This window comes from Copidosoma floridanum, unplaced genomic scaffold, assembly GCF_036245765.1.
Source record: "Copidosoma floridanum isolate Cflo_tuat_1 unplaced genomic scaffold, Cflo_Japanese_pri ptg000013l, whole genome shotgun sequence".
Lineage (NCBI taxonomy): Eukaryota > Metazoa > Arthropoda > Insecta > Hymenoptera > Encyrtidae > Copidosoma > Copidosoma floridanum.
Genome location: NW_028321890.1, coordinates 12,377,221 through 12,398,503, shown reverse-complemented (window position 1 = coordinate 12,398,503; position 21,283 = coordinate 12,377,221). Strand labels below are relative to the sequence as shown.

Here is a 21,283-nt window from a genome sequence, read left to right as displayed (position 1 = left end):
TGATGCATCTACCTGTATGTGTACACATATATAACGTATATGTCACATTTATAGTCGCGCTAATGATTTACGCCTGTGCTCGTTCATATATATATACCTAAGAGGTACTTTTACGAATACATCGTACCTGACAAATAACTAAATCACAGCCGTACGCCATAACGTCTGCCGATCTCTTACCCTCGTCCATATACATATACACATATGGCATTGTCAAAATGCACGACACTCCTCCGCATTCGCCATGTGCAAATCATCCAATCGTACTTCTCGCATTGGCCTCACAACATAATATGCACTCCCTCCATTACAAGCCCTTCGTTTCTCGCACACTCATCACTCAGTACATCATGTACATATGAAATTGTGTGTGTGTATGTACCGTATATAAGCGACACCCGCGTTTACAGGCACGTCCTCGGAAATCTCGGATTTTATAGACCCCCGAAAGTAGGTGCGTCGCGCCGTGCGAGATCATTCGTTTCTCGCGGTCCCGACGGCTTCAATGGCTTTATTGACTCTCCTCACGTTTCGGCTCTGCATCGCATGTGTACCTACAACAAGCACATATATATATACATCTGCGCAGTCCCGATGAATGGAACGTTGTCCATATTTGCGTAATATAAATACTATGCGAGTGTACTTTGTGCATATCTAAATGCGAGTATGGAGTGCGCTCGGTGATTTGTGGATCAAATTCAAGAGTAAGTAGCTCTGAACGCGTGTCGCTTTGCGTACCGTGGAAGCATATTATATTTGTACGGGTACTGTTACTTGAAGCAGCAGAAACGAAGATAAAACACGCACGCCTAATACCTATATATAGACAAAACTTGCAGTTACGACGAATTGTTTTTATATTGATGAGCACGCGTGCGGTGGCTATACATAATGTGCGTCTGACACCGAGACACGCAATAAAACGAGACGACGTCGACGACTTGTTACGCTGAAGTTTGTACTTATTTACGTTCAAGCCTCCCTTATCGCAACAGTGTTTTATCATTTGACGTCACTTAAGGTTATTCTTTTTTTTTTTTTTTTTAGATCTGCGATAAGTACTCAGGTCTGTACGTATATGCGTTCTCAGTACTTACCCCTCTCCCCTTCCCCTGTTTGAAGGGTAGCGGAATTCTGTTGACGTTGACGCGGGTGATTAACTGCAGTGTATTTTAATTCAAGTGAACGTACAATCGTCATGTGGTGTAAAATGTCATTTTCAGCCCCAGCGTAATGTAAATATTTTTTTTATCGATACCGTTGAGCATGACTTTTTGGATCACAAATTTTATTCGTCAAAAAACAACACGCAAATACTGTGTGTATACATGACAATAATATTGTAAAAATATTGTTTTGCAAAATGCGACAGATTATGGTGTTGATATTTTCGTCCGTCCAATGCCCAGGCAACGAATTTTCTCTTCGTCTGGAAATATGTTTTTTTCCCAAAAAGTAATCTAAACGACGTGATCCTGCAATGGTGGAAAAACCAAACATGCGGCTATTTTCTTAAACAAGTGCTATTTTCAACACTGTCCATCACGTACACAGATTTTACGACCACCATGTGCATGTGTATACGTTATCACGCGCTTGCAAGCTATTGTTTATACTAGTTGCTGGTATTGTCTAATCTGCCGCTCAATTCCAACCCCAGATGGTGGTTTTAATCCATCACCCGCAACTTTATTACTTTTTTCCTGTAATGTGAACTCCAGTTATCACCCGCACAATAGTATCAGTATATTGACGCTTAAAAAAGAATGAAAAATTGCAAAAGTCATGGATTTACGTTCGTGCTCTCATGATTCGTCAATTTAGCTATTTCATCGTCTTCGGAAATAACCGTTTAATTTAACCAAAGCGCGCCTTGGTGCGTCCGCAAGTCACCTTAGGGAGTACAATACGGCTGGGGTGTCGAGTGCAAGGTAGAAAAGGTGTCGCGTTACCAGCGAGCTTTGAACGACCTGTTGCCTCCTCCTGGGATGTGCTTTAAACGAGGGTGCTTACGTGTATAGTGCAGGTAACAGGTTACACGATAAGGTACGGAGCTCGAGCTCTTTGCAGCACAATATTATTGGGTATATACCTCGGTATATACGTATGAAGTACATGATTCATACCTCGACGTGTAGTTTCGCAAAAACTGGCGCACTTACCGCAGCAAACTTACAAAGTCTGGGTATGAGTACAGTTTTACGTACTCGCACCTGCTGCTGATAATTGCAATTGCAGCAACGCTCGTGCGAGTGCACGCGTAAACATCAGCACACGAGTCTACTTTGCACCTTTGTAACGCATATATTTTACGCAACGATATACGTCTAGGTACATGTGCCTGTGGACCGTCGAGTCACGAAAGGGGGAGGCTCGGATTTCGCTCCGCATATACACAATTGTACGTAGTTGTCATGGGCACGTTCGCTCCTCGCAACCTGTTGATACTCTGCTAAACGCGCTTTTATATGCGCCACTAAACGAATTCAATGACCGGCTCTGTTGTAAAAACGTATACGCGCACTCCGTTGATCCTAACGAGGTGAGTGACGCAATTGTGATACTGTTTTTCCTCGATTACGCGCCAAGTTGGGTGACGCTTGTACAATTGAACCGTGAAACTTATCCACGCGTAATCACCAACGAGGCGCGAAAAGTCAGCATCGCTGTAATAAGCTCACGAGCAAGCGGTTACTGTAACGTATACACGCAAGTAAACCGTAAAATGAGATCCGAGGGGTGGGGGTCGTGGGAGGCTGTCTTCCGGTGAACGAGTTGCGTCACATTACGTCGGCGCCAGGGGAGGGCGCTCGAAAAGGAACTGCCGTGTACACGCTTTTGTGCCTAACCGAGGTAAGGAAAAAGTAGTTATAAAACAACAAAAAAAAAAAAGGTGCGAGTAAGTGGGTACTTATTGTGCACACTTGAACTGCGCTCAGCAAAGCGAAGCAAAAAAAAGTTTCTCAAAAGAGTCGAGATGGATGAAAAAAAGGAGACTGAGAGAGAGAGAGAGAGAGTTTGAGCCCCATTGTTGTTGTTGGCGTAGCTGTTGTCATTAGGTTTATTTGCCGTAATTGGAGGAGCCTTAATGCGCCAAACCAAACACCGGTTATGGCCGCCATAAACCTACCCACAATCACTTAGAGAGAGAGAGAGAGAGAGCGTTGGCTGGCTCAGGTGGGATCGGCGGGCCCCCATGTATAGTTGGCGCGTTGCATGCCTCCCCCTTCCTATATACGTGTATATATATACACCAACTTCCTCTCCTCGCGGGCGTCCATCATTGCCATTATTGTGATGTATTTGGCCGTCAATGCTCGCGCGCGCAGGTTGATAGGTACTTATACCTGTGGGCAATTTACTCGAGTGGCGCCGATTTTTACGCTCGTCTCTCGCGGACGGGGTGGTAGGGGTGCGTGACCGATTTCTGGTCGCCCACCCGATACGAGTAACCTCCGCTGTTGTGCCAACTAACTTTGCTGTGTGTACCAGTCGGAGAGCCGATATACCGCGACACAAGTATACAACACACTCTTGCTCTCGCGGATTATTGTTTTCTCTCGAACGGGTTTTTGCAGTCGTGCGCGCGATAAAGCTCCCCTTAAGGAGCGGGGGGGGGGCTTGTGCTCGCCTCCTCGGCTTTTGTTGTTGGTTCCTTTTTTCCTCCGCGCTCGCCCTCTCGCTTTCCTCATCCTTCTCTCTCTCTCTCTTATTTCTTTCTCCCTTTTTTTCATTCGAGTCCCTCTCGGGATTTACTCTCCCGTCGACTGCTCGCGTGCACCAGCACCAGCGGCGGGTGATTAGATTCGCGAGTCGTGCCAACACTAGAAGCCGCTCTGCTGCGCTCTTGGTATACTATTGTTCGTGCTTAAGTAGTTTGTTGACGCATACGTTGAGAAGATATCTTGTAAAAATACTTGCACATTTGGAGAGAGAGGGCGAGAAAAGAAATTAAAGAATTTTCCAAACTAATAGTACACGTGGTGAAATAATTTGTGGTAGTTTTCACACGCACCTGATTCTCCGCGATTGCATTTTTTTCTCCTTTCGAGCAATAGGTAGTTTATGCAAAACGTTATCTCTTGGAAAACAAAAATAGGTACTCAAAATGAAGTTTGCAACAATATGGACATCAAGTGATGGATGAAGTCTTGTGCATTCGTAGGTCACCAATTAAAAACAAAGAAAGAAAATATTTCACCTTTGTCTCAAAGAAACGACTACAATACGAGTAATCCCGTACACGTCGAGTATCAAAAGATCGGAATTGAGAAAATTTTACTAATAAACTGTCAAATTTATTTAGCTAAGAGCAGTAGAGGCGGTTTTAACATGGATTTGTTCGAGCAACTGTATGTTTGGGTGCCGTTTTTTTCGCTCTACGTTTTTCTGGTACGTTGATGTACTGCTGCTCTATTAGTTGTACACACAAATAAGGGACTGGACGGGTTGACGCCGATCGTATACTTTTCAGGTTAGAGAAATGGAGCTTCTATCATTCACTGAGAGAAGGACTTGTAAGTAATTAACTTCATATGTTATCTATTAACTTACGTATAATGTGTATCCCGTGTGGTGCCATCTAAGACGGCGCAGGTTCAACGTTAACTATCAACATGCCGTTTGGGTGTAGTTAAAATTTAAAAAGTTATAAAAACATTTAAACTAATTTTCTGTTGACATACTTGTACGTTGATAGTATAAACAAATCTTTCTCTCAGTGTGACAGCAATAAAAACTGCGCAAACACAGGCTGCACGCTCACGTAATCCCTACTATCTGTAGAGCGAATAGAAGAACCAGGGCACAAATAAATTACTATATGTGTCGTCGTTATGGGCACTAGATGACGCGCGTCGATTAACTATCGCGAAAAACGACACATATCACCGAGATACGCAATTTGTACACTTCCAACGCTCACTTATACCTGCAATTATGCGCAGTCACGTGCGAGGATGACAGTTGCACTATATCATGTACCTATATACTTCATGAATATAAGCTTAGGTACACGAGTACGTCTTATCTCCCATGATGAGCAGCAGCCAAGAATGGCGTGTGCACAACACACACGACGCGTTTATCTGCGCGTCACCAGTGCATTATATTATATACACGTATATGTATACGTTACATGGGGCGCAGCTGCAGTCTTATCTCGTTCTCTGAAGCGCGTATGCGGCCACAATGATACAAATGTGTACACGAGTTACGTGTACGTGCCGTGACTCCCATCGCGCCAAGGCCGGCCAAAGCGCTCTCGATAATCACTGGATAAAAAAAATAAAACGCCGCTTGATGATGCGCTTGGGGGGACGATACATCCCCGAGCACGTGAACCCAATACGCATCATTAACCATAAGCTTGGGATGTACCCCTGCTTACTTCACACGGGACGATTAGTTAGCGCGACGTTGCTTATGCCCCGTCGCACAAACATGGTGTATGCTTGTGTGTAGGTATAGTTTGGTTTGGTTTTTTGCCGATGCACCATTGTTTGGGAGAAAGGCGTTATCTTGTTGGGCGCGCATTAGAGGGCTCCCTTAAGACCTTCCGCAAACAGCGGCGGCAACGCCATCGGCCAAGGCGCACGCGATTGACGGCGGCGCCCCGGCAGATAAGAACAACACCGAGAGGTGAACGAAAATAATCCATATACGTATACGCGCGATGCAGCTCACGCCGGATACAGCTGCTGTTATCCTTATCTCGTGTTTAATGTGCCATGAGTCGTGCGCTTAGGCACCGGCTGATCTGTTGTTACGACCAACCAGGTATATCACCATCGGCAGCAACGAGACGCCTTTTTTCCCTTATTCTCTGCACGTTTGGACCATTTGTTTGTTTGTTTGTACGAGGGATTGGTCTTTGGGGCACGGATTTACGAACGCGCATTTTTTTCCCTTATTTTCATCCCCGATGATTAGCACTGTGGTGCACGACAAATACGTACAAAAAATGCGGGGCAATAAAATGTGGACACTCAATGAAAAACCGTTTACTACAAGGATTACTCAATAAAATTACAAGGGTAGTTTAGGAAAGTTGAACTCGGGAGCACACTGAGCGCGCCATTTCACCCATCAAACCGTTCGGGCGCTGGGAACGTGTGACCCTATATTTATATGGACTCTATAATCTATAGTTTCGCGTGTACATATATGTATTACGAGCGTCAATTATATGGTACAATGGAGCGCGAAAATGTATGTTACGCATCGGAGGGGGGGGAGGGGGGCACGATTGGTTGACAAAGACGCGCGAAACGAAGAGCAAACACACGAAGAGGCGCGCGCGTTGTGACAACACCGACGAAACAGTACAGAGCCGCTCTCGCGCACCTGTTCACATGTACGTGCTCCTCTCTTTTCTCCGCGGTTTAGCGTGAAAATGGAATTTTTCAATATTTACTGTTTGCCGGGCTTGATCGACTAAAGGAACCGGCCTCTACACAGGTATAAACGTTTTTACGCACCGTGTAAATACACACGGACGCGAAAAAGGGAGCGCTTTGCCAGGAAAACGAAGACGAAGGAGAAACGGTACGCGTGTATACATATCGGCGGCCCCTTTCCGACGGCACGGGATTTATTGGCGGAGCCGAGCTTGCGCCGGGGTAGGTATGATATCTTCCCTACATTGTACATTGTAATATACGGTCGGCAGGTAAAAGTCCATCGAAAGTTCATAAATGTATTTCTGGCTTATTGCATCGTAAAGTTTGACGATCTCGTCCCGTAACGACGACGCTCGTTGCTGCTTGGCCGTGCGCTTCGGCGTGCTTTCGGTATAAATTATTTATGAGGGAGGAGAGGGCGAGGGAGACTGTATATTGCCTCGCAGCCCCAAAGACGACGTCGTCGCCGTTCTCGAATAATGAAACTTCTCGATTGTGTTATATGGTGCAGTTGCAGGGACTTTTAGAGCCAGGCCGGACAAATTTACACAACGCGGGGCACACGCTATTTGACGCAGGAATCCTTCTGAGAAGCCGGCTCGATTATTTGTCATATCGGGTGAATTATCATTTTCTCTCGAGCTCCGTTCAAGGGGCTCTTTTTTTTTTTTTTTTTTTTCTTTTTGTTATTTTACCCAAATGAGCCCTTTTCAAGTGCACCGACGTTTTGACGTTTTTATACGCTGCCTGATGCGCGTGTTTCGCGTGGGAAAGTTAGCCCACGGTGACCGAGCGACTTACGGGACGATTTTCTACGACTAAGACGGTCTTTAAAGGGTCACGTAGAAAACTCTAAACACGTCAGATTCGACGCACTGGTAAATGATTCCTGCGAGGATGGAAACAAGTGATGCCTCATTGGTCTAATTCGGAGTACACGTCAACCATATACTGAACATCGAAAATGTGCGAATCGCAAGTTTGGGTACAATGATGAGAGCATTGGGGATATAGAGGAAATAAAGAAGAAGAAAAAAAAAGGTTGATCAATGATGATAAGACTTACCTGGGTCATAAGCCGATCGGCGCCCGTGCCCTCCTCGTCCTTGAATATAATGTCCGCGTTGTAGTTGGGCACGAGATCGCGGAAGCGCTTATCGTTGCGCGACACCCTGCCCTCGCTACGGCCGCTCGCCGGTAGGGTGTTCTCGCTGACGTTGGGCACGTGCTGTTTGAAGACAAGGGGCGTGAGCTTGCGCAGTATCGGCCGACGGCCGCCACCCCTGCCCGGGCCGCAGCCAAGCGCAAGTCCAGCCAGCCCGGCCAGCAGCAGAGCGGCCAGGAGCCGCCGCCTCGGGGCCCCCAGCGGCATGGGTAACGCACCACCACCGCCACCTCCGCTCCCTGCACCACCACCACCGCCACCACCAACACCACCACCACTACTGGCAGCACACCACAACTGCCGACACCAACAAGCACACACACACACGACCCACACCCCCTCCACCACCTCTTCGGCTTCTACCGCTTTGCAGTCCAGTCCTGCCGCAGCATCTGCACCTGACTACAGCAGCTGTCACTGGAGCAGCATCTCCGTTGCCCAGCTCCGGGCATTACCGATCGGACAGTCTGACCGCTGTCCGTGTGCCTGCGCACCGGTTATGCTCTCTCCGCTGGCTACACCGATGTTATATGTTTGTTTGTGTGTTTGTATGTTTGATACGATGATTTTTGGGGGTAGGGTGCGTTGCCCTCCTGTTATCGATATTTTTTCACATTTCACCACACTAGATCCCGTGTGATTGTAATCCGTCACACGGCGCCGCTCACTCGCGGTCGCGCGACTTTGACGTTGGAAAATACACAATGTTTCGTCAAAAATTCGATTCGTTGGTTAGTACAAGGGGTGTACTTGAAATTTCGAAAATCAAGTGCTTGCGTAGCACCTTGTTTTTTGGACGTATATATATATATGTATATGTATATATATTTCTTGGGGCTATTCCACAACGACGAGTACGGAAAAAAAAAATATGTATATATCTCTCGATGCGCCGGCGACGGAGCGACGACTGAGCGACAAGGTCGTCGGCCACGCGAGCCAGCAAGCGACCCGATCCCGGTGAGCTTTGCAGCCCCGCAACAAGGTGGGCAGGAAAGAGAGAGACCGAACGAGAGGGCGGAGAAGGGAGAAAGGGGAGGGGGGGGCTTCTCCCCAATGCGCCTCTGAACGGCGTGCGAAAGCTTTTTCGAAGGTGGGAAACGCTGAGAGACAAGCTTTTGCGTGGCCGGACCCCCACCAGTCGAGCCGTGGATCTTGGTGGGGGCCGGTGCCATGCTATTGGCCAGTAGGCGGACCTTCGGGCCGAGGACAGGTGTAAGGAGCGAGGAAACCCCGTTGGGGCTCCGGCCCAGTGAGTCAGGGCACTCGGATGGCCAATCTCCTCACCGGTTCTGTACACAATATTAAATATACACACACATATATATATATATATACATATATATATACATGTGTGTGTGTGTGTGTGTACTCCCTTTCTCTTGTGCCTGTGTCTGCAGTCTGTATTATATACACATAAAGTCATACGTGTATGTACTCCTTTGGTTCACTTCGGTAGCTTCTGTCCATTTGCCGTGTAATCCCCGCGATCACGCATCCGATGTTTTTTCCATTTGTTTTCTACGGCTTGAGCTGTGAATAATGATGGACCGCATCATTCTGCGAATACGAAAAATTTCGCAAAAGATCATTGCCTGGGCGTAGGGGTAAATGACACAATTATTGCACATGAAATTTTCGACTGTGCAAAATTGTTTCTTTCTGTATGCTTTTCGATGTAAATTAAAGTTTAATTTTATCTTTAACTGCAGCATCTTGTACGATTAAAGCCTACAACATTTTTCTGTTATATTACTAATTTTTTTAGTATTTTTTAAAAATTATTTTAGTGTTGATATCATTTTCTTATATTACTGCATTGGCATCTTCCAAAGGGTTTTCACGTTGAAGCTCAGATTCAATTATTGCGAATAAATACTAAATTTTGTAGGTTAGATTCGTTGAAAAATATTTAGTTACATAATTATGTATTTCATGATGTAAAGTATGATTCTAGATTGATTGTTATTTATGTTGAATCGGGTAATTGGGTCATTCACCCCTAGTATTAGAAACGAATCGAAATATGATTTTCCATATACTCGTACGATTTATCATTTTATTCGAAATATTATTTAATGAATGAGAAAGCTGGAGAATCGATAAATTTTTGGTAACAATTTACCGAACGATACATCAACATATTTATGATTTAAACTTCTCTTGTCAAAGAAGTTGCCTGAGTTTACAAAGAACATGAAATAAAGCGAGTAAAATAGGTTTCTTCAATATCCATTTTCTCTTGAACTTTTACGTGCTCTCTTTTAGAAAAGATAAATTTTAGGTACGACTACTTCACAGGAAAGTTTTACATTATTACCAGAGAAAAAAAAGTAATCACCCACAAATCATTTGTTTTTGGTGTAAAACTAACTTGAATCCCATCACTGTAAAAAAATTTTACAAAAAATATCATGCAAATGTACTGGAAACATCTTCCAGGAACGCACATTAAATTTATTCAATGCATGCCTCATTAATATTTAATGCAAAATAATCAATTTTATGTTGACGAATTCTTAAAGTAATAAATATATATATATATTTTTTTTTAAATTATAGTGCTATACGTCCGCCTCCTTTAATAAGGGCACTACTGTGGGCACTTAGTACTTGGGAAAGGGAATAAGGAAAGGGATGGGAGGCCTCCATTACAGGAGGGGGGTAGGGGGAAATTAGGCAATTTTTGCTGCGAGAAGGTCGCCTACACCCTCCTCGAGGAGCATTGCGTGGTGAAAAAGCACATGTAAAAAATCACAGAGGTACTTGCCTGAAAAGTCGTACTGGCCGGGAATCGAACCACGGTCTCCCGCATTCCAATCCACGACCTAGCCAACTGAGCCACCGCGCGCTCTAATAAATATATTAACATTAAATTTTATAAAAATGGACTGGAAACAACTTTCATAATCGTACATTAAATTTTTTTTATGCTTGTGGCCTAAAATATTTTTTTATGTACTAAATTTCATAAAGATAAATATTACACACTATCCATATGATTTTCTATTAAATTTTACATGAAATTTAACGCATACTGGAAACAAGTTTCATAACTGCTCACTGAATCGTTTCGATGCCTGTATAAAAAATTCATGGTATCATATTAGGAACTTTTTTTTGTTGTGCAATAAACCCAAGGCTCTTCTTCCCCCGTGTCGTGCTCCTGATAACCCTACGGATTTTGTTTTTGGTGACATTGATATCAATTTTAATGGGTTATCTTCATTTAATAATGTTTGAACCATTAATATTTCATGTATGTGTTGCAGATCTTATTTTACTATATAAACTAAATCATTTGAATTACAATTAATATTGAGGATTATTAATTTACATCTGCTATATTACATAATACTTTGAACAATCATAGACGAGCTATCATAGAATAATTAGATTAATTAAATTGTGCATGAGTAGAGATTTGAACCTTGGTCCTTCTGCGTAGAAGTCTATCACTGCAACCACTGAGCTATCGCCACATGGGACCTCCAAAATTTAAGAACTTGTACTTGCCTATCACAAGCAAGTTAAATAAAGGTAACAAAACATTTTGACTTTAGTGTTAATTTTTAAAAAGTGAAAGAATTTAAATAATATTTAAATGACATGTTTTCCATGTGCAGATACAATTTTATTATTTATGAATTCAATATTTGATGTGATCAGTATTTTCCGAGTTTTTACATTAAATTTATTTTGATGCCGTAAGGCGGTATGCTATTCATTCAATGCACATATGAAACACGTACTTCGTGGTTTGATTTTTTATTTACTTAAGATACTGTAAGTATAATTTTGATATACGTATTCTTGATTTATAAAATTAGATGCCAAACATAATATTTTATGTTCTCTTTATCACGATTCTACAAACATTTGTATTATTTTCAATGTATTAATAAGGAAATTTTTTAATATTTCTGTAATATTTTGTTACAAATCAAATTAAATTTTGATTACATGAAATGCATTAAATTTTTTTCAGAAGCTGTTAAATTAAACAAAATTTACCGTCTTAGTTAATTCAATTGTATTATTTTATACAGCACTAAAAGCGTATACTGAGAGAAATCATAAAAGATTTCATAAAATTTTAATCAAATTTGCATGAAATTTATTGCAATTATCTATTGTAAAAAGTGATGGAAACGTGACTCAAATTCCAGAAAATTAAATAAAACTTTTTTGCAGAAGGAAAATTTTCTGGTAATGATCATAAAAAAATTCGTGTCATTTTGCTAAATATTTAATATATGCTTACATAAAATTTGACACGCAGATTAAAATAATTATTTTTGTTGACTTGTAATTAAATTTTATTGAATAAAGACTAAATTCAATGTGTTCATTGATAATTTTTAATACGATTGTTAACAAAAATTAATACAAATATGCATTGTTGTAAAATTTATAAACGGACGTCAAATTCTAAATATTAATTATGACACATGTTAAAAATATGTTTCACATTTTATGGAAAGATATGAAATTGATTCGTGAGTCAAAATATTTCAAGAATCTAATTTTTATGCAATTTATGGTATTTCATTAAACTTTTTGAGCGTGTCACAAAATATTTAATGTACAAATCCATCTGTCTATTTTTGGCACTCAAAAATTGAATTTTTTGTTTTTCTTATTACTTAATGTATAAAAACATAAAATTATCTTTGGTTTTTCATTAAATTTATTGCAAAATCAACATATTTTTATGATTTTTTGCTTTAAGTATATTTAGAGTACTAATTTATAAAATTTTTATCTACGCACATAAAATTTTGTTTTAATACTCAAAATTAATACACGAAATTTAATGATTCTTACATTAAACTACTTTTATGGGGAAAAACATTAAATAATTTCAATAATTCTACAGTGAATTCACATTAAATTCTAGGTTATTTTTTACAGTGCAGTCTGAGAGTCATCCGAGGTGTACTCGATTAGTTCCAAGTTATATATATATATATAAATACAAAAGAAATGAGTATGAAGACACGGAAATTAATTATCACATAGACTTGAGATCAAACTGGACTCAAATTTGGTTTGTAACGTCATTTTTATATCACAACCTGATGGTTCAGAATCTAAAAAATTTTATCGAAAAAAGAAGTTTTATCAGCCCCAAGCTTGCGTTACTTGAAAAAAATTAAAATCAGTTTCTAGTATGTAACTTTTTCAGTGGATATTTCAGATCTATGCACAGTCGAGAAAAAATTCAAATCTAAAAAAATCAAACTATTAACCACTTATTTGGTATACATTTTCAAATATGTTTTTTCAACATTCCTATTCATTGGAAAACATTAAAAAAAAGCACCCTTAAACAGTCAAAGGAGAAAATAAAATAAATAAATAAGTCAAGGGTTATGCTGTTCATACATTTATTAATATATAAGTGACGACGTTTCGACTACACGATTGATAGTCCTTTTCAAGTCTCTAAAATAACATAATATACAATAAATAAAGCTATGGTATCATGACAACTAATATGTACATTTTTAATGGACAAAATTGTATAATAAAAAGACAACTTACAAATTTGCCAAGAGTAACGATAAAGAAGGAAGTAATGTGTCTATACTTAAAGCAGCATCGGTAATGTGTACATAAGTTCATGAAGCTAGGTAAAGTATAAGAAAGTATATATACACACTTGTATGAAAGAAACTCAAGAAAATTAAAGAAGTTAAATGTGAAACAAACTTATTTGAGGCAATGTTTCATATTCGCTTCGTGCAACAATTTGAAACTACGCTACCTGCAGGGGGTCAATGCTAACTAACGAGAATACATAGAATCTTATGGACAATGATCTGTTACAAGCGTTTATTTCAACATTAACAGCTTACGTAATTTTTTTGGGTGTTGAGTATACTTTCAAGCCGAAAAATACCTATTTAATAGTACCTTAATTAAAAAAATTTGTTTTCTCTTTTCATGGTTGTATTTTGTTAGTAAATATTGCGATTTTTCTCAAATATCAATTTATTTTGTGAAGTACTTATAAAACAGCACATCAAAAAGTAATATTTATTATGCTCACTCATACATTATACACATTTCATACTAAAAATTTACTTTGTTTCATAAAATTAAAAAAAAATATCGTTTGCTATTAATGTAATATTTGGGACTCAAAAAATCTATTTTAGTTGTTGAATATTTATTATTGTTAAAATAAACACTTGTAATCTATTATAGTCTATCTGATGCTGTGTATTCTTGTTAGTTAGCATTGACGTCTTTTCCCCTGCAGGTGACGTTGTTTCAAATTGCTGCACGAAGCGAATAGTATTTGGAAATTGTATTCAACTTTTGTGTGTTGGTAATCGTATTAACTGTACCTACTTAATTTGGTAATATATATCATTTCCGAAGGTGAGCGTCCGTGTAACAAATTTTTTTCATCCAAAATTTTTATGGAATCGAAATCAAACGTGGGTCCGCTTTCTTTTATATGCATGCATACTGCAGATATTTCTTTCTTATTTGTGAAATCTCTTAATTGTTCTCTTATTTGTATTTCGACTTTGCGACAAGACTGACCAACATAACTTTTACTACGATTTCTACATTTAAAATTATATACGGAACATAATTCATCGTTACATAAAATTTTTTTTTTTACCTAAATTATTTAAAAAATTTAATTTGCAAACTGATATGAAAATTACATTGTGACCATAATTGTTGAAATATTCTCTAAAAACATTTTCACAGCCTTTAACAAATGGTAATACTACAAACGGTCTTGATTCTAAAAACTTTTTTTTTCAATGGTATTGTTTACAATTGCGTATTTAATTTTATTAATTCGTAATTAAATATGTTTTGTGATAAAATCAACAGGGTGGTTATTCTAATATAGGGTAGTGCTTGTAATATAGGTGAAACTTTGTTCAAATTTTTTTTATGAAAAGATAAATCTGCAAGTTTTATAGCAAGGTCAACCAACAAATAAATTATGTCAATTTCTTGCGAAACAGATGACTGAGACAAAAAATTCAAGTACATATTAGTATGTGTAGGCTTTTGTAACTAGTCTGTTTTTATTCGGCATTTATCATCCCAACGGATTTTGACATCCAAAAAATTTATTACTCCTTCACAAGGTTCCTCCAACGTAAGTTGGATATTTTTATCTTTTTCATTTAAAAATTGCAAAATTTCATTTCCATGTCCAATGGGTACGCAGGCTATTATATCATCTACATATGTTTTAAAATACTTAATAGGAAATTGACAGGTATATAAGAAAATATGAATGATATCTGACATAACTAAATCAGCCAAAAAGGGACTGCAAGGACTACCGATAGCTGACCCAAATTTTTGACTGTTAAATTTACAGTGAAAAATAAGGTACTTGTTGTACACTATAAATTCAATTAAGTCTAAAAATATATATGCCAACTAGATTCAATTGCTCTTCTTACAACTTCAAAATGTACGTTATTGAACAGGGAAATGATATCGAAACTCAAAAGTGTTTTTAATGTTAATATTTGAAATGGGTAAACTTTTTTTTTTAATTTATAATAAGTTTGAAAAGAAAATATGTAGGGGATGCGATAGAAGACACAATCAACCTTATAGGTTTGTCAGGTTTAGGGCATTGGCTAAGCCATATCATCTTGCTAAATTACATTTATCCTTCACAGTGTCAAAAACTTTTTTTATCATTACCAAAAAGGTTACGTTTATTTAAAAAATTGAAGAAGTTGGTCAGTCTTGCGTTAAACAATTCTCAGAGATTACTATTTATTACTTCATAAAGGCTGTTGTCACTCAAAAAATTCTCAATCTTATCAATATATTTGTCTTTGTGAATTAGTACTAATGCTCCACCTTTGTAATCATATCTTTATGGCTGCTTAAAAACTTAATGCATTTCTAAATTTCCCTTTCAATCAAAATGTCAACTTTGTCTATGGTTTTACAACTTAAATTCTTTTTTACAAAGTATAATACATCTATTTTCAATTTATTACTATCCTCTGTATGACAACAAAACTGTTTTATTTAGACTTTTAAATAGTTCCAAAAACGTATTATTTGTTATAAAATTATTAAAATTGTTTGTAAAATTAAATTTTCTACCTAAATTTGAAGTTAACATTACTGAATCTGGAATTTGTAAATTGATCAGATTATGTATCCAATTATTTTTTATATTGAGAATCTCATCACATCACCAATTATGATAAAAATATTTTTTATATATTTTAAAAACTTGTACGCCTAAACAAAAAATAAGATTCTTCTCATGTGATTGCAAATATTTGTTCAAATCATTTATATGTGTGTTAATATCAGAAATTTCAATTTTAAGTAATTGTTATTTAACCTTGGAAATGAAAAAAGTAGCCTCAAGATTCTTTCCGCAACTATAGAAGTAGAGATCGTTAATACTTTTCAAAGAGTTACTTACATGGGCTGGAGGATGATTTCGAGTATCCAATATTACTGACTGACATGACATCTGATTATCCGCTACCGACGAAAATTCATTCACATGACATGATGTAGCAAGGCGTGGCAAAGAGGAATAACTTAAGAGAACTTCTGTGTAGGAATATTGTAAGAGTTTTATTGCATACACATGTAATTTGAGAAAAGGAAAAGCGAATTGGAAGATCATAGGCTAGTCAAACTGTGTTGGAGAAATTAGGGGTTGTTGGGTTATTGGAGTAGATTTGTACAGTCAAGAGTGAAATAAATTATTTAATATGCTGGGGTGAAGAACGTTAGCCTTCATATGAGGGAAGGTAGAAGGGTATGGGATGAATTAATGAGAAGAATATTGGATGTGGAGAACCATTACGTAGATGATAAGATAAAAAATTCAAAATATAATGATCTTTAACAACAAAGTTTAAAAATTACCAAAGTATTTAGAAAGGTGCAGTAAAGAAAGTAATATTAGTATTATAGCCAGGATTGGATGCAGTAACATAGGGTCTAGAAGAAATATTGGTTAGAAGGGTTGGATGTATTTTGCAAATTTTGTAATAAAGAAATAGAAACTATTGATTATATAATAAAAAGATGTTCAAAATGGCGATAAAATCGAAAGGATGTAAAAAGAATCATTAATAAATATGCTACTAGCAAATTAGATGTAATTGAGGTGATAAAATTATTGAAAAAATATAAGAAAGAATGTGATAAATTGATAGTTAAGAATCTGTAAACGGAGCTTTTGGTGAAAGTGAGTGAAAGATATAATATTTAAGGTATGGTATGAGAGTGAGTAGGTGATACGCGTATGTTTAAAAAAATTTTTGTACAGCAAGTCCTTATCTGGGTCAATTGGCTATATATACATAGCATATACATATTAATACTATGTAATAAACTTCTTTCATTAACATGGCTTTAAAACTTTTAATCATTCACTAATTATATCTTTATACACTATCAAGGTGGACAAACGTCAAATTTTTTATCGCATAACGCACTCTACATGTCACACGTTTTATTACCATAATATCTTTGACTAAGAGCGTATGCTAACTAACCTACCATTTCGTATCACATAACTTGAACAACATTTTACATGTTTTAAACAGTAAGAAATGTTGATGACACTTCATAGACATTAATAAAGAAAAAATAAAAAAAATACAGCCTTAACTTTGGCTATTAATTTTCAAATAAGAACGTATTCAAGTACACATCTAAAACAGTACGATAATCAGCAGTTAATAAAGAGTGTGGGTATAAAAATACTATTGCAACTTCTGCAGATTTTTGTTAAAAATATCTAATTGTTCTCACGATACTCTAATTCTCCTGCCTTCTTAACCTTTTTTTCTTCTTAAAGATTTTTCTTGAATGCCCTGTTCTCTAATTTTTTTGAAACAGCACGTCTTACCGCAATGAAATAATTTATTAAGTTGTGTACTTACACACTTATAAGTGTAAAAATAGTAGCTAACGAACTTTAGTTACGATTGTCATCTTCTTTATAAAATACATCTGGTTTGATATTATTACCAGCTACAGAAAAGGGGCTAATCCATGGTTTTTTGTAAAAAATAATGTCCATTCCTGAAAATATTCATTGTTAAGTAGCACTACCTAACTATTGATAATTAATGAAAAAATTATTTGACACTTACATCCTAATGGGCATAAGTGTTAAGATCATTACCTGACCCTGCATTGTGATCCTTTGTATTTTTGTACGCTTTATTGAAAGAGTCCATTTTGGCTGTGCACTGAAATTGAGTTACATGGTGACCCTTATTTTTCATACTGATCACTATGAATTTTCAAAAAATTTTGTAAGTTATCACTTGATTGCTGTATAATTCATCGTACTTCTAGTATAGCAATAAGATAATACGTACTTCTTGGTCACTGTAAGTCGTTCTCTTCGAAGATTATTTTTTCATTTTTCATTCGCTAAATCAAATAAATCCAACTGAAAGTTGAAATTTGTAGGGTTAGCGCACTTCTATTTGATCCACAAGGAGATCTGTAATAAACACAAATAAAAAAGTGATAAGTAGATTACTAGGTATGAGTAATGTAGCCAACTAATTATTACTAAAACTTATCCTCTTTGATTTTTTTCCCACTTGTCTTTATCTACGTACAGAATAGAAGCTTTGTCATTTGATTCATCGTACAGTGATGTACTAAACTATTTTTCAAAGCACCAACTTTCACTATAACTCAGTCCAGAAGAAACTTGACTTGTAGTGTTTTTTTCCTTTGTTTCAAGCTCTTTTTATTTACGGTTATTGTAATATTGCTTTCAGACACCTAATTTAAAGAGGGTACACATAACTTTAAAATAAATAAGCAACATTGTGTCATTGTCTATTAATTTCTGATCTACTACTAAAAATAAAGAAACCCTCGAAAAAACCGCTTTGGGGGGGGGGGGGCTAAAGCGGGTAATCCGTTCGAGCAAAGCGGGCAAGCACTGCATTTAAGGATGTTGCCAATTTTTGTTTATTTATGTAGCTAACTACGTTATCGACGTCAAGTCGATGGCTGGCTACATCGCACATAAATTGTAATAGGTATAAATAGATAAAATCTACATTCAAAGTTGTCTGCTTCTACTCTCAGCTTAGTGTCTCATGTACCTACATATATATACATACCCCTAATAGCATATGATGTTTTAAATACGTTTTTAAGGAGGCTCCATCGCCTACTGCGGTAGTCTATTCAGTGACAATCGATGCGATGTCACTAGACGAAAGCTTCCTTTTATACTAGTAGTATGTTGGTAATGAAGTTTGTTTTATTTTCAACTGAATCCACCTTCTATTATGTATAGTTTACTACATATTTATACAGTCAGCTGTCGAATAATTTAATATTCATGACTGCCATAATTTACTGCGTTATTACCGAACAAACAAAAATTGAAAAATCATAAAAGTTTTCATGTTATTATACAAATTCAAATTTTTTTTTTATTGCGCGCGCTCCCTAAACTAATATGGCCGGCAGTGTTTGTCACTGCACTCACGGAACGTAACTGCAGACTAAAAAGCTATTTTAGCTATTTTATCAATTTTTTCATCGCCTACGCCTATAAAGTCACCCGGTTTCTGAAAGATGAGAGTGTCAGGGTTACGATAAGTATATTTTTTTTGCTTGTACATTCCATTTTAGTAGTTTAATTGATAGTCAAAAGTTTGTTTCAGGCCTTCGGCCATAAAAGACTGTATTAAGCGAGCTCGAAAAGTGCTGACTTTGTATTGAATTATCTCTGGATTTTGATCGCCAACCCATAAAAATAAAGATACCATTGGATTCAGCGCGATCTCAACTTTAATAATATATCTGTCAAAGTTCTTGTACATTCCGTGATGGAGCCTCCTTAAAACGTTTTGAAGTTGGAACAAGGTTTTTATTATGTTGTAAAAACGTTTTTACATGTTCTGTGCTATTAGGGACATGTGATGCGTTTGTGTTTTTACGCCTAAACAAAAATATCACTAGAAAGGTAGATATGTTTCCAAAAGTAGGTACTTCAGAAAATCAGACACACCCTTTGACTTTTTAAAAATACCACCAAGTGACACTACAGCTCCAAGTTATAGTTTCTGCTAGCTGTAGATGTAACGTTGCCTCATGTTTTTAATTTATGTTATTTTTATTATTCTGTCACAAATATTTCTGTAATATCAATTATAACAACAGTTCAAACTTTACACAATCGTTCCTCACACTTCATTCTCTCTACACCTCAAATTTTGTTGTCCTGTGTGATTTCTATCACACTTTTAAATAAAAAATTTACAGCTGTCCCACAAAAGCACGTGTTAACTATTGCATTTTCATTGACACATTTCTCAATAATTCGTATTATAACGTATGTTTAAAAAAAAACGTGTGTTTCTAGACGCACTTAATATTCATATACTCAATTTTCATCGACTTCTGTGATTATTTTCAATAAGTAGGCAACGTCCTTAAGAAAAGCATGCTTTGTTAAGGAGGTTTGGGATTATCATTCAGAGAGTCGCGGAACGAGGAGTTCCCCGGCCCGCGCAGATGTACCCTACCCCGTTTACCGTGCACCTCCTCTTGCACTCTACAAACTTGAGTCTGTAGGACTGTAATTGGTTGTATTTTTGAAAAATGCCTAGCGAGTCATGATTTTTTTGTTGAGCATCTTCCTTTTGTACTACGATATCTATAAAAACTTATTTTCCGCCCTCGGGTGGTTTTGGGAGGCTGGTACTTCCTCGGGCAAAAAAGCAGTTTTCCGATACTCGTTCGAAAAGTCTCCTTTACGAAACTCGTTACGGACCCCGCCTTCGGCTCGGGCCGCAAATCTCTCGGTTCGCAAACAAAGACTTTTCAAACTCGTAGGAAAACTACTATTCTCATACCCCCGCCGAAAATAAGACTTTGTTCCCTGATTTCAGGGAGCAAAGTGCCACATTCCTCCCAGGTAAAAAATCGCACATACTGCTCATAGGAAAAGTATTGTGCCATCCTCTCCGTGGTTGTCACCCTCGCCTACAGCTCGGGAGGCAATTTCCTCGCAGAGGATGCCAAAATACTTTCCCTAATAAGCAGTAACTGCGATTTTTACGTGAGAGGTTATGTTGCACTTATCTCCCTCAAATCAGGGAAAAACGTCGTATTTTCAGCGGAGGAAGAGAAAAAATCGTATACGGGCCTCAGGAACAAAGTACGGCATCATCTCCCGGGTGTTTGCCCCCCTCGCCTTCGACTCGGGAGGTAATTACACACCCGGGAGGGAATACCGTACTTTGCTCGCTTGGTGCGTAATATACTATTTTTTTTTTATCTAACACATTTTAAATGTATCGTAATTGTTACTTAAAAGGCGACCTAACCTTGTTCTTTCATAAGAGACCGTGTTTAACTGACAATATTTGATAATTTTTTTCTCGAAAATTTCTCATTGAAAAATCTGAAAAAATTTATATGCACTCCTGATATGCTCAAATATAACATATATTTTTTTGGCAAGATTCTACATTTTGAAATTTTATCCCAAACCTCCTTAAGCATAGTTAACTTAAATGATAATTGTAGTCTAATGAAATCAGTCTTCAACAGCTTAAGAGACTCGCTTAAAAAAATTAAGCTATATTTAGATTTAAATGACTTTCGTTTTTTAATGCAAAAATGAAGAATCAAAACAATTCAAAGCACTAAAAATTTATATGGTTTACAGACGCATGTTTTGACCTTT

The 21,283-nt window shown here is 37.5% G+C and overlaps 1 protein-coding gene across 1 annotated transcript in view; it reads right to left on the bottom strand.

Annotated features, from left to right (window-relative positions):
* The window catches only part of hh (hedgehog signaling protein), an 86,429-nt gene that overhangs the window by 47,756 nt on the left and 17,390 nt on the right, over positions 1-21,283 (bottom strand). The window contains exon 4 of the mRNA XM_089590671.1: positions 7,471-7,866. Coding sequence (XP_089446797.1) covers positions 7,471-7,866 — 396 coding nt within the window. The remainder of the gene's footprint in view (positions 1-7,470; positions 7,867-21,283) is intronic.